Source organism: Lissotriton helveticus, chromosome 1_1 (assembly GCF_964261635.1).
Source record: "Lissotriton helveticus chromosome 1_1, aLisHel1.1, whole genome shotgun sequence".
Classification (NCBI taxonomy): Eukaryota; Metazoa; Chordata; class Amphibia; order Caudata; family Salamandridae; genus Lissotriton; species Lissotriton helveticus.
The window spans coordinates 312,617,269-312,634,949 of NC_136057.1; the positions used below are offsets into that span (position 1 = coordinate 312,617,269).

Here is a 17,681-nt window from a genome sequence, read left to right on the forward strand (position 1 = left end):
TCGTCCCATCAGCGTGTGACCCCGGAGCATGATGGTCGATGTAGTAGGTATCAGCGGGTGCGCTTCTACCCGAGTCTTGAATCTTGAGGGTGTTCACTGATGTGCTTGCCATCCCTGGACACGTGTTTCGCGTTCATTAACGCTCGTCAGCAGGGATTAGGCGTGTGCACGGGGTTGCTGCATGGGCTGCCGAAAATATTCGTAGGTCCAGATACCTCTTATGGCGCGCAGGTGCGGAATCTCGAGGTCGTCACCTCCACCGGCTCAAGGGAGCCTGTATAAATAGTATTTCCAAATGAGGTTGCACACTGCTCGTCCCATCAGCGTGTGACCCCGGAGCATGATGGTCGATGAAGTAGTTATCAGCGGGTGCGCTTCTACCCGAGTCTTGAATCTTGAGGGTGTTCACTGATGTGCTTGCCATCCCTGGACACGTGTTTCGCGTTCATTAACGCTCGTCAGCAGGGATTAGACATGTACACGGAGTTGCTGCATGGGCTGCCAAAAATATTCGTAGGTCCAGATACCTCTTATGGCGCGCAGGTGCGGAATCTCAAGGTCGTCACCTCCACCGGCTCAAGGGAGCCTGTATAAATAGTATTTCCAAATGAGGTCGCACACTGCTCGTCCCATCAGCGTGTGACCCCGGAGCATGATGGTCGATGTAGTAGGTATCAGCCAGCGGGTGTGCTTCTACCCGAGTCTTGAATCTTGAGGGTGTTCACTGATGTGCTTGCCATCCCTGGACACGTGTTTCGCGTTCATTAACGCTCGTCAGCAGGGATTAGGCGTGTGCACGGGGTTGCTGCATGGGCTGCCGAAAATATTCGTAGGTCCAGATACCTCTTATGGCGCGCAGGTGCGGAATCTCGAGGTCATCACCTCCACCGGCTCAAGGGAGCCTGTATAAATAGTATTTCCAAATGAGGTCGCACACTGCTCGTCCCATCAGCGTGTGACCCCAGAGCATGATGGTCGATGTAGTAGGTATCAGCGGGTGCGCTTCTACCCGAGTCTTGAATCTTGAGGGTGTTCACTGATGTGCTTGCCATCCCTGGACACGTGTTTCGCGTTCATTAACGCTCGTCAGCAGGGATTAGGCGTGTGCACGGGGTTGGTGCATGGGCTGCCGAAAATATTCCTTGGTCCAGATACCTCTTATGGCGCGCAGGTGCGGAATCTCGAGGTCGTCACCTCCACCGGCTCAAGGGAGCCTGTATAAATAGTATTTCCAAATGAGGTCGCCCACTGCTCGTCCCATCAGCGTGTGACCCGGGGCATGATGGTCGATGTAGTAGGTATCAGCGGGTGCGCTTCTACCCGAGTCTTGAATCTTGAGGGTGTTCACTGATGTGCTTGCCATCCCTGGACACGTGTTTCGCGTTCATTAACGCTCGTCAGCAGGGATTAGGCATGTGCACGGGGTTGCTGCATGGGCTGCCGAAAATATTCGTAGGTCCAGATACCTCTTATGGCGCGCAGGTGCTATACTGTAGTGACCGTAGGCGACACTGGGTTGGTGTTGAATGCTCTCTGGCAGGAGGGAGGAGTAGTATGGTTACACTGCTCTCTCTTGGGATGGGGGGGCCAGGGTATGTAGTTCTTCTGTGGCTGGGGCACTGGATGGCTCCACTGCTCTCTCCTGGGAGGGGCACGTGGGATGGCTTCTACTGAGCTCTCATGGGGGCTTGGGTGGAGTGAGAAGGCTTCCACTGCAGGGCTGGTACTGCCCCAACTGCAGAACTCAAGTTAGTCTAGTGATCAGGTACATTTGACTCACCTGTAGCATCCTGAAGGTGCTGCCAGGGGAATCGTGGTCAAACCGAGTGTGGCGGACCGGTCTGCAGACATTGCCGAGGTCATGGATGGGCAGATAGGGGACAGGGGACAAGGGTCCTGCACAAGCTGTGATGTTATGAGTGAGATGTCACAAACAGGGTAGGTAGAACTATGTAAGTTTTGGGTTTCCTTCAGCTTTTCATTCAGCGGCATAGCTAGGTGAGGGCGGTCCGTCCCAGGCGGCAATATTTTGGGGACGGGGTCTGTCTAGCCTTGGACTGTGTCATGTATGTGCATGTAACTTGGATGATCGAGGTAACTATTAGCGACAATACTACGTGTCTCTCAGACCTCTTTCAGGTGCTCGCTGTCCTTTTTCCCCAGCACCCCCGAGGGGGGCGGCAATCTGAAGGATAGCACCGGGCGCCACAAGCTCTAGCTACACCTCTGGAATAATTCCCTCATTTTCAGACACCTCACAATACTGCATGAAATGAATGCTGTATTTAAAGGCTGATTTGTGTGCACTACAAGCATGAGTGACTAAGAAGCCCGATATATCCGGAAGTACGCATAACTACAGTTAATGATGTTTTTCTCTTCGATCATTACAGGTTTACCTATGGGATAAAATCCTGTGCTGAAAATACCAAGACCATAAGTTACGGTAAACGAGCACAACATAATATACATTGATTACGGGTGCCCAAAAGTGTTTTACACACCAAATGATGTAGTAGATATTTTGTTGCTGGTTCTGAAAAAAAGCCATTTGACCCTGAGTGGCATTCAATGTATGGCTGAAACATGTAGACCAAGATGGGGGAGTTCATAATTTCAATGATCACCTCAAACCTTAATGTCTTTAACCTCACTAAATGGTCCCAGTATTAAAATTACCTATGTACGTAGGACACCTAAAGGTAATTTTAAAACTCACTTCATCCTTGAAAAAACCGAGTCCCACTGTAACTCAGGTGTTGAAGTGCACCCAGGTACACATGGGAACCTGGGTGGGAACTCTGTGATGAAGCATACCACTTTTAGCAGTAGTGGGTGAGGGTTCTTTAACAAAAACTAGGGGAACTCCATCTTGGATGAAGGGGAATAACATCACATCTGATACAAGTTTTCTCTCGTTTGACACTTACATTGAGCAGCACCTGGAATTTGTTTACAGCTTCACTGCACAGTGAGCGGTCTAGGAGTATTTTGCGCCTGTGCTGATCCCTGAATGAAAATAATATTCAGTAGATTTCACCCTGCCTTTTTTGAGCAGCTCCATTGGCAGGTTAACACATTGAGCATCATATTATTAACAATTAGCAACACCCTGGAACATTTGTCAAACACCCTCATATGTATGGCTGCACTCTACAGTATTTTAACCTTCTTCAGAAAAATAATAAAAGTACCATGCCAAGTAATAGTTTGAATTCTGATAGTATTTTATTTTTTGGCACAGAAATGTTGAAGGGGCATTGACTGGCATAGAAATCATGATGCACATTATGCTCTGGCACAATATCCACACCTGCTATTATCTCTCCTGGGTTAGGAATCTGTGATGGGCACTGCTACCATGAGACAACTGAATCAGATAAGACACTACCATTCCTGTGGCAAAATATGCATCATGGATTATGTATTGGGCATGCAGTCTCTATGTCACTCTACTTCACTCTCTGCCAGTCTACTCTACACCACTCTACTCCACTTCACTCCATTCCACTATATTCTATTCCACAATAGTCTATGCCACTACACTCTACACCACACCACTCTACGCCACTCCAATCTATGCCACTCTACCCCACTCTATGCCACTCTACTCTGCGTAACTCTAATCTATGCCACTCTACTCTACGTCACTCTACTCCATTCTATGCTACTCCACTCCACTCTACGCCACCCCATGCCACTTTACTCTATGTCACTCTACTCTACTCTATGCCACTCCACTTCTCTACCGCAAAAACAACAGTTGATGGACAGAATGCAGAACAATGTCATACATTCACCCCAGTACAGAGATCTGGGCCTAAATCCATTGCTTTTTTGCACTCCACACCACCCCAGTTCAGACATGGCTATATGCAAATCAGCCTCAACCCTGTGCCTCATGGGAACAGTCCAGCCCGAACTGCCAAGCCATGTCTTCCCTGGACCGTAATCAAGCATCCTAGGACCGGTTTCTGGCTATCAGCCGTCATCAGCCAGGATAGCTTGACTCCAGTGGTGTGGAGAGCACGGGACTCACGTCTGAGCATACCAGTCCCACTCGGGGTGACAAATGCAAAAACAAGCATTTGCAATGCACTAGGTCTCGCATTAGGAAAGGAAAGTGTGAGCTATTGGTATTGCGAATGACACATTTACAAAATATATGTTTTGGCTTTGAAAATATATAAATTAATAGCATTGTTTGCTTTTCCACTCTATGCCACTCCACTCTACACCACCCCACTCTATGCCACTCCACTCTATGCCACTCCTTCTACGCCACTCTACTCTATTCCACTCCCCTTTAAGCCACTCCATTCTATGCCACTCCACTCTGTCACTCTACTCCACTCTACTCCTCTCTACTTTATGCCACACCACTCCACTCTATGCCATTCTACTCTATATCACTCTACTCTACGCCACTCTATATCACTCCACTTCACTCTACGCCCCTCTACTCTACACCCCTCTACCCTATGCCACTCTACACCACTCACTCTACTCTACTCTAATCCATGCCACTCTACACCACTCTACTCTACTCCACTCTGTCACCCAATGTTATATCACTCTATGGCACTCTACTCTATGCCACTCTACCCTACACCACTATACTCTATGCCTCTCTAATCTACGCCACTCCACACAATGCCAATCGATGCCACTCTACGCCACTCAACTATATTCCTCTGCCCTCCATGTCACTTTACTCTACACCACTCTTCTTGACACCACTCTAGTCCACTCCACCCCACTCTATGCCACTTTACTCTATGCCATCTATCTATGCTACTCTATGATGATTCACTCTATGCCACTTTACTCTATGCCACACAACTCTGCACCACTCTACTCTACACCATTCTACTATACACCACTCAATTATACACAGTGTCACTTCTACGCCACTCCACACCGTTCTACTCTATACCACTCCACTCCACACAATAGCCCTCTTATGCACTCCACTCTACGTCCCTCCACTCCACTCTATGCTACTCTACCCTACACCATTCCACTCTACCCCACCCAACTCTATACCAATCTATTCCACTCTACGCCACTCCACTCCATGCCTCTCCACTCTATGCCACTCCACTGCACTCTACACTACTCTATACCTCCTCACTCCATGCCCCTCTATGCCATTCCCCTCTCAGACACTGTCCTCTACCCCACTAACCTCTATGCCACTCTCCTGTATGCCACACCACTACCTGTTGGCCATGCTGCACAGCAATCAAGCTGCTGTACAAGATTGCCAAAATACACTGGCAAAGAAAATAGCTCTCACTTAGGTGAGACCTATTGGCTTTGCCAATGCTTGTTTGATTTTTGTTGTAGAGCAAAGCAAAGGAGGAAATGTCTTGGCTCCTGCACCATACTCCTGACACTGACACACAGAGGAAAAAGACCCTCAGGAAGCCTCCTAACCACGTGGCACCTTAAGCGATGCACTGTCACTGCACCCCGTCAAGAGTGCTCTTCAGCAGGGACATTGAAAGCTCCAGGGATCCCAGGAGACCTGTCAGCAGGGATGGTGCAGTGACGTAGTTCAACCACCTGCAGGGTGGCTCCTGGTCCGCCTCCACATGTCGAGCTGGTCTGCTGCTGTGGTTGGCAGAGCAGTGGTTAGAAACTGTTGCTCAGGGGTGAGGGCAATATTATTGCAGTAGCCTTAATGGCCATGGTCTGGCCAATAGAAGTGACCCTCAAGGTAGACGGGGACTGGGCGCCTATTTACATAACAGGGCTGGGTGTCTCATAGGGGGACTCCATCCATTGCAGGTGTGTTAATCCGACCTTTTAACTGCAAGATACCTGGCCACGAGGAGCTGAGAAATGAAAACAATATGTCAACGGACTGACAGTCCCACACACGAGCAAATAAAAGGCCATTCATTTTACCCTTCATAACGGCTGAATACGGAAATATAAGGGTGGAGAATCCTATATTTTCTTTCTTTATTATGATGCTATAAATGTATGTTCAGCTCCAGAAAATCGTAGGAGGAACCAGACACTACGACCCATAATCTAGCTGTTTTAGCCAAAATACCGAGGATGTCTGACACTAATGGCTGGTTGTGGCTTCCATGGGCACACTGTGCTACAGATGAGCGAATCTAGGTAACTCAAAGGTACTTTTTTCTTGTAGAATTTGTGTATGTGCTATCAAAGTGAAACTAGAAGGGGTGGTCTTGTTATATCACAGTAAGGAGAGAAAGGGCATAATGAACAATAAATCCATTTTTGAGGTTCGGCTTGAATGCAAACATGATTTTGAGAGTCGGAGGAGACTAACTATCTTTATCTTTATTTCATATTTTCCCATTACAGTGTTATAGCACCAAACAAAATACAGAATAATTTATTTTTCTAGGATTCATTGGAAAGCAATAATATGTTAGCACCTTCTGATACAATACATAATAAATCTACACCAGTTGTACAAATCAGCGGTTGTTCATGCCAAGGATATTCTGGGTACTGGAGTGAGGGGTAGAGGGCTTCCAAGGGTCAGATTGAGAGGTGAGAACATTTCTGAATGTTAGATGGACATCGTAGACTTTGTATATCTTTCTTAACCATTTATTGACTACACTAGTGCTGCTCAAGATTTCCACCTGATCGTTAGTTGTTCGTTTAAGCTTTGTTGAAACATCTCTTCAGTGCACCAGTTCCGCTTAACAAAGCTCCTTGTTTTTTGAGTTTGCCCATTATAATGACCTCACCGTAATATCACCTTTGGCACGTATGCTATCAGCACATACTTAGATTTTGTGGCTAAACTTTTTCCATTTCACTTGGAATTTCTTCTGATTCACTTTCCTTTTTTAGGCCTAGCGTTAGCCAAGACCTTTTGAGGTTTATCAAAATCATATATATCCTATGTACCACGAACACACACAGACACGTGTGTGTGTGCGTGTGTTTCTGCTTACGTGTGTGTGTAAGGGCTTTCAGACAGTCCTCTTCAGCTATTGGTCATTTATTGTGTCATTCACATTTTTCAGCCACCCTCTGCAGCATAAAGGACAGAGTAGTGGGCTAGCCCACTTCACCTTAAGCTTACTTAACTGACATTTTCCCCTTCACAAGGAGCACATCCGCAAACAAAGTAGTCCTCTTCAGTGTCAGGGACTGCTATGGCTAAGTATGCTTTGTGCAATCAAAACTATTTTTGCTTAAAGTCAATGTTTTTATTTTATTTTATAGGTGAGGTTCTGGCAGCTCCCCCAACAAAACGGTTTTTACAAAAGACATGATAGAAGAAGCACTGACAAACCCAAAATGCTAGCAGCCAAAGTTTTGCCGTTGGGTTTGATAGTGCTTGTTATTTCCATGGTGCCAGTTCTTGTGCCTTCCTGCGCTATTTTTCGATTAAAATAAACACAGGAAGTTCCAAAAGGTGAGGCCATAAACATAGAAAACGGACTATCCGAAAAGGAAATATACAGGGTATTGACATAACAGCAGGACTACAGCCACCCTACCAAAGCAAGTGCAGTTATAATAACATGGCTGACATATTGCTTGTTCTGTTTAGCCATCGGGATGACGTCATCCCAAAATGGACATCCACTTTGCGTTGGCATATTGGTTTTTCTGTTTCTATTATTTAAAAATCCTGGGTATTTCTTTTGACCCATAAAACTTTTTTGTCATGATGCCAGCTCTTCTTATTAGACAATTACAATAAATACAGCAAGTCACAATAGCAGGGGGCATAAACGTAAAAAGAACTATAATCAAAATAAATATTCGTGTCATTGACATAATAGAAGCACTTCCCCCACGACCTTAAAGCAAGTTGCAGGTATCATACAAAATAAAGATGGGGCAACCACAAGGAACACAGGGGTGTGACAATATTCGTCTTCTATGTCCATGATGCAGGCATATTTGTTTCACCCATGTTTTTCTTGCGTTTGTCCATCTTTGTTTTTTCATCATACCAGTAGTATAGCTCTGTGCTCTATTTTTTTTACCAAAGCCAATAGGTTTAATATGATAACACATATAAACTTTGTGTTGTTCCCATGCGTTAGCAGACTAAAGCCAGACTGCATGGCGTTGCCAATGCTTGTTTCGATTAGGTTGGCACAAACAAAAGAACAATAGAACACGTGTTGTATGCTACTCCTGATGGTGGGTTTAAGCATACAGATAAAAGATGACTTTTGACATGCCATGCCAAATTGTGAGATGGTTTAAGTGCATTGGTCATCCAGAGCACTTTACTGCAGACAGGTGCCACCAAGACAACAGGAAAGCTGATGCCTGCCCCTCATAGCCATCCTCCCTCAGGTACCTGTGAAGGTTCTTCCTTCCTGCTTCTGGCTGAGCTCACTAACCTATGATTTGTTGCCTCTGTCGACTCATACGCTTGGAGTCTGTGTTGCATATCATTTAGCTTGACAATGCCCCTGTAATAGGGTCCTAGCAGGACAAAGGACCGGTTTGCTCAGAAGCCCAGACGTGCCGAGGTTGCGTGTGCAGGTGAAAATTCCTACTTTCCAGGTTGGGATGGTTAATTGTTTTTATTCACCTGAAGGGAGGAGGCGCCTGAGTTTCCCAGTCTGAGGTTATGTTGGTGGGTATAGGCTCCACGACTGATTGCTCACTTCTGTAGTTGTCTGAGGTTTGGCTGACTTTGGACTGCTGAGTCATGGTGGTGCCTGACACAACATTTGATCACAGCATGGCATTTACACCAATGAGCATATACAACATGACATGCTCCCAAAGTGTAAGTAGTCATGTAGTAAAGTGTTTTGTTAATTAAAACAATTACAAATATACAAAAAAACATTATCACAAACATCACGCAAAATACCCAGGCCCTCGATATACAAAACCATAAAAGGATGCTCGTCACTGTGCTGCAGGTGTCAATAAGGAGGCGTTGGGCTTATATTCCTTAAACCCTAACAAAGCCCCTATGATAATGAAGCAAAGCAATGCTTGGGAGCGGATGGGAGGAGGTTTCACAACGCTGCTCTAGCTGTTTGATACACTGAAGAAAAGGATTTATTTCTAAGGTCAAAGTAGGGAGATTGTGAGGCGGAGTGACAGGAGTGCAGGTGTATACTTGCAGTGCCTGTGATGTTGTGACTCACCCACGGGAGTTGGTGAGATGTAGAGAGGAGGAAAGTAATAAAGTAAAAACAAAAGTTTAATACCAATAGTGAAGATCCATCAGGCACATTGAACACATAATTGGATTTCTCTCGAAAACACAGACACGGCAAATAGAGGAATGAATTGAAAAATTAATAATTCAAAGATCTTTTAATTAGAGGCATGACTTTATGTGACCCACCTCTACAATCGATGTGAATTAAAATATCGGGACGGTGACGTGAAATGAACTTCAATGTCAAGGATCTACCCTTTATTTATTTTTACTCTTGAACTTGGCACTTTGAAACTCCAGAAAGAGATTGATGGATGAAATGAAAACGCTTTGACATGGTGACAATGTACATTTGTACCCAATTTGTAACAGTGTACATTCAAGTTACAAGATGTTTCTGCCTCGAAAAGTTCTGTTTCAGCGAGGAACCACCCTTCTCACCGGGGTCCTTGAATGACGACTCTTTGTGAATCGACACCTTGGATGGTTTAGCAGTGCAGTGAAAGAAAAGATCTTTCTGAACTATAAACAGGAAGACATAAATGCAGTGACTCATGGAGTGTCAGTGCCAGAGAGCTAACATGTTCTGAGGACAAAATGGTGGGAATTCGGAGGAGGGAGAAAGAATGTATTTTCGGAAGACAACAGTAGCGGAATGCCTCTCGCGGGTGTAGTATGATGGCCGTAGATCACTGGGAATCAGATTAAGAGTGGAATGACCGCCTGAGAGCTTTCTTAATGGAAGTGCTTTCCAAGCCATATAGCAAGACCAAAAATCTATTTTCTTTCATAGTTATTCCATACTTTCTGCTGAACCGCTTTTGACGTGTTGATGTCCCTAGGCACAACATCACTGTTATTTCAATTTGGGAATTGAGTTAAAACTTTTTATTGCTATTGGCCTGCATTCTTCAAACAGCTCAATCTTGCTCACCAGGCAATACCACCCCCACAATTTGGTATGGTCCTCTTTGACTGCTGGTTATGCCATCAGGTTTCATTACACTAGGCAGGTTTGCCCTTCACACCATGCACCATAGACTCCTTATAGTGTTGAAACGCCTATAAAAGAGGTGGACTTGGTGTCTCCTCCAAGATACTATCTTTCTGCGCCTTGCACTCCCTTCCTGTGTCTCAAGGACGTTGGTGTTCGCATTGAAGTGTCGGCACTTTCAACTGATTACATGTATTTAGGCAGCTCACAACAAATTCTCTTACAATAATGTTTGCTCTAATAACAATACAATTAGCAAAAACGTTTGCCAATGTGAAATGATCCCCAATTTGTTGAGTATGCTAATGTACTGCCCAATATAGCAAGGCAGGCTTCTTTTACAACCACCTTTGACCCACCTTGCTTGGCTCTGGGATTTGTGGACTAACAATGTTACACACATTACATGATAAAGGAACAGAAGGAATGGGTAACCTTATACCAGCTCGGTAGGAAAGCATGAGGCACCAAGATAGGCCCTGAATAAAAATACTCTGAATGAGTGAACCCATTTCCTGTAAGATTTCCACCTTAGGAAACATGCAGGGTACATTAATGGTTCCTTCATAATAGCATTGTTACCTTAAATTCTTTATTCTGTTTCCTCTTCCTGGGAGGATTTTCTACTGCATGGACACCCTAAGTGAGACTGGTCAAAATGCTCAGCATTACAGACAGCAAAGTGCAGCAATATTAGTTTACAGATGTTAATCCTATGAGGCAAGAGGCTGGGATTGTATACAGGGTTTAAACATCCAGCCCCATCCTGGTAGTCTCTGAAGCACTGGGCCCGTCATATGAAAGCATAGGCACTTTTAGTCCATGCATGACTCTAGGTGTTTGAGGGAAAGGGGTTAAAATGCAGAACACTGGATCAGCAATGTACCATCTCTAGAGATTGTGAACTTTCAAAAGATTGTAGAAACTTGCAGGCTCTGGCCTTCGACAGAAGAGACCATTTTCTGAACAGCTCAGTTATGTTATAGCGTGGTGTGGTTATTTTAGCCGTGTCCTTCCAGGCCAAACCATGCCACAGTTAGTTGTCTTAGGGTATATTTTTTATACTTTGTATACATCAAGATGATGGTTCTTTGCTTGAGGGAAACATCAAATCGCGCTTTAGCGCCTGGAAAAGGCTAGTGATGGACGCTGCCCATGCTTCCTTTTGGTGCTGGGTGCGAGAACTGGAGGCTCGGTAGGCCGTGTAGGCCATTGTCAGCAATGTCCGCTCAAAATCTTCTTTTTTGAGGACCCCATGGACATCAGACAGCCTAGCGCCCAGCCGGCGGACTTCAGTGATGCTCTTGGGGATGACGTCATTGCAGATGATATCAAAGGTGGCAGCCTTCCTCAAGGTGGACAACTCGGCATCGTGAATGTGTACTTGTAGGTCGCTGCCAATGTTGAGACCTGTCAACAAAAACTGAGAGAAACACAAAACAATGTTTAATGAGTAGTCATTAATTATTAGCCCATGATCTATGTGTCTCAGTATGTATGTCTTTGACAGGTGAACCTGCCCTATGTGCTTAGAAGTGTCCGTAACAGGTAATATCTACTTCAAGACTAATGCTTCCACCACAATGGGAATGTGAAAAGTCATCATAAGATTGGGTGTGTGTCGTATCCCTAAAAGATATCTGCATTGAGGGAGCCTGCTAGTGACCACCGCTGGATTAAGTTCCATTTATGGCCCAACAGGAAAACTATTAGTCTGAAATCAGTGTAGGGATGTTCTTCATTCTAGATGGGGCATGACAAATGTGGTTGGTTCTCGTATGGGCTTGTTTGTTTTGATTTAGCCTCCATTAAAAGGTAAACAAGATTGTGGGGGAGATGTACTAATTCGGACATGGTGTTTATGGTGTGCATCAGTACTGGTCGACTATGAGTACAAGCTATGCAGCTCGTGAAAGACCTGTGCAGTGGACTAAATAAATTGCTCATAAATGGTTCAGATTGAGCTTCAAGAATGTTTGGCAAATGTGAGATTGTGTATGTGTCTGTGTGTGACTGTGTGTGCGCCACACCAGGTTAACTCTTACTATATCTCTCTGTGTCCTGATCTTTCACTCTGGGACCAAGGGAACTTTGCCTCTGCTTCCCTTCTCATCAATCTCTCCATGAGATCAGTAAGTGCTCCCATGCTCACCTCTTTCTCTATGTATTGGTAATTGAGAAGATAGTGCTGTGGGGAGGGATGAATACAGATTTGTTAAGAGGGGATGGTACCTGTCTACAGTTTACGTACTTCATACAGGAGGTCCACATCTTCCAGTGAGGTTTGTAGGACAGGGTTCAGTGCGGCAGCAGATGATCTCCTCACACGCTGAGCTGCCGGAAAAAGTGGGGCTGAAAGACATTTGAGATAGTGGAACAAGTGTTATTCTATTTCTGACATCTGCAAAGAGGAGAATACTAACAATAAATGCAACAGGAGAACATATTTTTAGGATTCTTCTAAAAGTAGACTTTATTTTTGGTAGGCAGCACCTTTCCACCCCCTTTCTGCAGTTGCTCTTGTGAGATCTTTATTCCTGAGCTGAAATATTAACATCACAATTTTAAGCCCATGCTGTACTTGAATCAAATCATCATCAGGGAGCTCTTCCAGTGGTAAAACTATTCTTAACACTTGCTAGACCGTGAGTTCTGTCCACCTAACCCGCCCGGAATTTTCACTTTTTGATCACCTGGTTTTCAACCTTTTACTGTGGGGGAGCTTCATATAATTTAACTCACCCACAGTAAACTCATGGTAAATGGACTGTACCTTGTTTACCGACAGAGTCCGCCTTTAAAGATAAGGCCACTGCAAAGCAGCAAGGATAAGAGGCACTTGGCTGGTTACATCTAAACACGCGTGCCCACATGTGTGAGGGCTGCGGGTGGGAGACTCATGTTGTGCGCAGCGCTGTAACTGCGCACAGGTGCCTGGTGCAGAGGGAACTCTGCAGGATTGACCTGGGGTAGGCTTCATAATGTTAGTGTACACCCATAGGGAAAGTCAGTGTGGTTTACTGTCTTGTCTGCAGTGACACTCCATTGTACATCAATGGAGAGGGCTGCCTTAGAGTGCAGCTTTGCTGCAGTTTGGCCTACAGAGACCAAAGACATATCGAATTAGGGTGTTACCTATATGGGAACAATAATTCTGTGAGTTCCAAATAGATATCTATACAGTTTATGAGTCATCCAGGAATGTCATATTTCTCTGGCTCAGCTTAGGATCAGAGCCCTGGCTTTTTGTCACCCTTTAGTGCTAAGTTTATTACATTTCTCCCCAGTGGCAGGAACAAAGGCCTCCTCACAAAAAGGGAGCAATTCACAGTGCTTCCATCAGCTCCTGAGGAAAGGGATGGGGCGGTTGCTCCTCATCAATCAACCAGCTGTCACATTGTGCCAGGGATGGGCCTGCCCAAGCCCACTAAACAAAAGGAGGAGCCCAGACCTCTGGAGTCAACAGAGGAGGGGGCTCCCTTTAAAGATTTGCTGGGAAAGGTCCTGGCAGTGATGTCAGCAAGGGGTGGAGCTGAGGTTCCAGAGCAGGTGTGGCAAGTAACTCCTGGGTGACGCCATTTTGACTTGTCAGGTTGTGCCAGAAGGTTGGGACAGGGGCTGAGATGTGATGGGACACCCCTGGATAGGCCAGATGTACCTTACTGCTAGACCCTCCCACCCCTACTTAAAAGGTCTTGCTCAGGGGAAGAGCTCCCTCTTGGTTGTATTTTTCTGTTGGAATGTGGGACTGGAGGCAGCCGCCATGGACAATTGGAAGCAAGAACCCCTGATTATCCATCTGGACTCAGGATTCTGACTTCAGTTGACTCTAGGTCCAGTGGGGCTCTCCCCAGGACCAGGGAAGTTGGTCCTCTTACAGCCCCTGAGGACTAGTTGGGAGAAAGACTGGACTTCTGCACCAAGGAGGAGAGAGGCCCAGAGGAATCCAAGGAGAAGGGCTGGCACAGAGAGCCAGTGAAACCAACTCCCTGCAAACTCATCACCTCTGATGCCAAAAGGCCATAAACTGCTCCAGGTGGCTAGGGCATGCCACCAGGAGCAAAACACGACCAAGATCACTCAAAATGGCCCATCGGGCCAGAGATATCAGCATGAGAAGGATTTTGACCTTTGACCCCCAGGGCAATCTCAGAGCACATGTAGTTCCGTAGCCCGGCTGATTTAAACCCCCGGGGTAGGGCAGGGCCCAGTGGTCACAAAAGGAGCATTCCCTATTTTTTTGCTGGGAGGTGGCATGTGTGGGGCCCCTCCCCAGTGTTCCTGTGGTCCTGGGGACCCCAACTCCCAGGCCAGTTGCATGATTGGGGGGCCTGGTATGGCAACACCCGGCCCCTAATGATGGCAAAGATGGGTAAGCTCGGTCACCCTTCCCCCGCACAAGGAGAGCGAAGGACAGCACCCAGGACTCCAACCCTGGGCCCCAAGAAGAAAAGGAGATAGGAGTAGAGCTGCAGCGCTCCCCCAGTTGTGGCTGTCCCTCCCTGCTCCACATCCCATGACCATGTCCAGAGGCAGCAGGAGGCCTCCACAAGTCACCGCACCTTGCCCCCCAAGGGGAGCTGACAGGGCAGAAGAAACCTGCCGGCTCAGCAGCAGCACAAAGGAGAGCTGGCGGGGGCAGCCAGGGTTGGGCACCCTGGACTGCCTGAGAATACCCAGGGGTGCCTGGGAGGGATGGACACCCCCAACAAAATGAAAAGGTCGTACGGCGTTAGGTGTCCAGAGGTGATTACACAATGTCATCACAAGGTATTTCCATCCGCCTTATGTACATTTCTAAAGTAGTGCGTAGTATTGAGAAGTGTGCATGTAATAAATGTACTTTTCCTTTTCTGAAGTAAAAGCACAGACTGGTCAATCATTTATTGAGTGTTATAATTGCATGCCAGCAAATGGTGATTAGCCCACACCACCTCCCTTTAGTAGGCCTTGGGCTGCTCTGCTTCGCAACCCTGAGAGAGTCAAGTGTTACAATAGGGTGTTTGGTTCCCAGGGGAGGACAAATGTGGACCCATGTCTTATGCAGGCCACACAACTAATGGCCTGTTTTCGTACAACACTCACTTGTCCTGCTTTGTATGTTTGCTGTATAATGCAGAACATGCAAAGTAGAAAAACAAGGAGAAATGAAAACAACAAGGAGGCATAATATTGTGGTATAAATCACGGTCCATGCATGTTTGTAGATAGAAATTTGCATCAAAACCTATGGATTGTTGAATGGGAATGTCCAAGTACAAACCATTGAACACCCCTTGATGTAAAGTAATGTAAAGCAGTGCATAGCGCAACTTTGCTTTACTTTGGGAAACTATCCATGCAAATCCTGATTTGTACTAGGTGGTAAATCCCAGTATAACACTTTGAATCAGGTGTGCGTTACAATGTGTTAGTAAATCTGGACCCATATATGTATCTCATGGGCAGCAGCAGAACAGAGGCAGTCAGCCAACTGGCTAACCATAAGTTAATGTGATGTGGATATAACCTGCCAGGTCACTGCTACATGTCAGTATTTTTCTCTCCTCTTCTGGAGAAAGAAGTCCTAAAAACACAGCTGATGGTGGCACCCATGAAATAAAATAGGGCTGCAGGAGAGTAATATTTCAATCCATCTGAGAATGCATTGCACGCACTTCAGAATATTATCTATTTGCATTCTGAAATGGGAAACACACTCTAATGAATTAAGGGCCAGATGTATGACAGGTTTTAGTGGTCGTACATGGAAAATCGAGCTGTTTGCGACTGCTGAAAAGGGTTGTAGCATGTACAAACTCTATTTTCGAGTCGGTAAGCTATCACCAACTCGCAAAATATGTTTTGTGATTAGCTATTAGGAAGGGGCGTGGCAAGGGCATCCTTTCCGATTAGCGAGTCGCAGGAGGGTGTACAATTGTTTTGTGACTGCAAATGCGGTCGCAAAACAATCGCAGTTTACCACATACTCCAAGTAAGTAGTAAGTCAGTCGCAAACAGGAAGGAGTCCCAAGGGGGCCCCTTCCCCTTTGTGACTGTATGTAAAAATATTTTTTAGGAGCAGACAGCGGTCCCCCGGACCACTCCCTGCCCTTGAAATATTTAAAGAAAACTTTTAAGATTTTTCTTTTAAATGCATCCCGTTTTCCTTTTAAGGAAAATGGGCTGCATTTGAAAAAAAAGTTATTTTACTTAAAAAGTAAACACAGGCATGGTTGTCTGCTGTCCCGAGCAGGCCACCATCCCTGTCACTATAGCCCATTCCCAATGGGTTGCAAATTGTGCCCTGCCTCATGAATATTGATGAGCCAGGTCATTTGCTACCCAATTGGGAATCGCTAAACATGTCTGAGTACATTCTGTTTTGTGAGTCGCAAAGAAATTGCAATTTGCGACCCACCAAACGGAATGGCTGTAAATCTGGCCCCAAAACTTTCCAGTTCTGCTTGAACAACAGAATGTAAAGAGGGGTCATGTGAGATCGTTTTCCCTCTGTTCCTGGCATTGATCTTGTAATTTTTGAGGCCAGGGGTCGCAAAGGCAGTGCCAGTGTTCGCAAGAATGCAGCCCCTGATGACCCCTAAATGAAGTCCATGGGGGAGAGAGTTCCCCCACAGCTGTCCCTTGTGGCTGCTAGTATACCCAGGCCCTTGCAAATTTCAAATTTGTTTTTAGCCTAAATGGGCAGGAGAGCGCCCTCAGCAGTCACCCACTTCTTCAGCTCCTGCAGCCACCTGTGTTGTGTTGTCCTTTCAGTGCTTTTCCAGTTGCAGGTATTGCTAGTTTGCTAGCACTGATGCCAAGTCAATGAAGAGTGTTGAGACCTTCTTAGTTTTCTGGCGATCAAATAACCCAAATAGATACTGTGCTGGGGAACAGGGGATATCCCTTTGTGTCATGGAGTGTATAGTTTCTGCCACTTTCTACCAGTATTCCCTTAGGACAGGGCAATCCCAATCCCATATCATGTGATAAAATGCGGCAATGGGGCATAAGCTTCTAGGGCAGGAGTCTCCAAACCTTTCTGTAACAAGAGCTACTTATGTTCAATCAAAGCATACCAAGCTACTAATATTTTTAGTGTGGTAATTGTGATCATGTCAGAAAAGATTACTTAAGTGGACATTCCATGCAAGATTGCCCACAGTATCACTTCAGTACATCGGACAGAGTTGCCATCAGTAATGTAAACAAGACTTTATCAATTTGGACTGCCTCTACATGGGTAATACATGATAGCCATAGCTCAAATGCCCTGGCAACAAGGTTTTAACATTCAAAATAAGTCTTCCTAATGCATAATGATTTATTTCTCAAATATTTTATTGAATATATTTGAGAAATCACATTTGTTTCTCCAAATATCAGTTTTAAATTATGAAAATACACACAATTTCATCCTGAATACATACTTTTCAATTATGTGATACATATAATAATTCAGATAATTCAAGTAGGAGAGCTATTTATAAGTAGCTGGAGAGCTACTCGTTGGAGATACCTGATTTAGAGCATATAGCATGTTTCCCTGGGATTATTGTG

At 45.5% G+C, this 17,681-nt stretch overlaps 1 protein-coding gene across 1 annotated transcript in view; it reads right to left on the minus strand.

The window, feature by feature from the left end:
- Positions 1-6,303: 6,303 nt before the first annotated feature.
- The window catches only part of FAM180A (family with sequence similarity 180 member A), a 131,218-nt gene continuing 119,840 nt past the window's right edge, over positions 6,304-17,681 (minus strand). The window contains exons 2-3 of the mRNA XM_078671770.1: positions 12,391-12,491; positions 6,304-11,562 (exon numbers count right to left, since the gene is read on the minus strand). Of these exons, the coding sequence (XP_078527896.1) occupies positions 11,215-11,562; positions 12,391-12,491 (449 nt within the window). The 3' untranslated portion in view covers positions 6,304-11,214. The remainder of the gene's footprint in view (positions 11,563-12,390; positions 12,492-17,681) is intronic.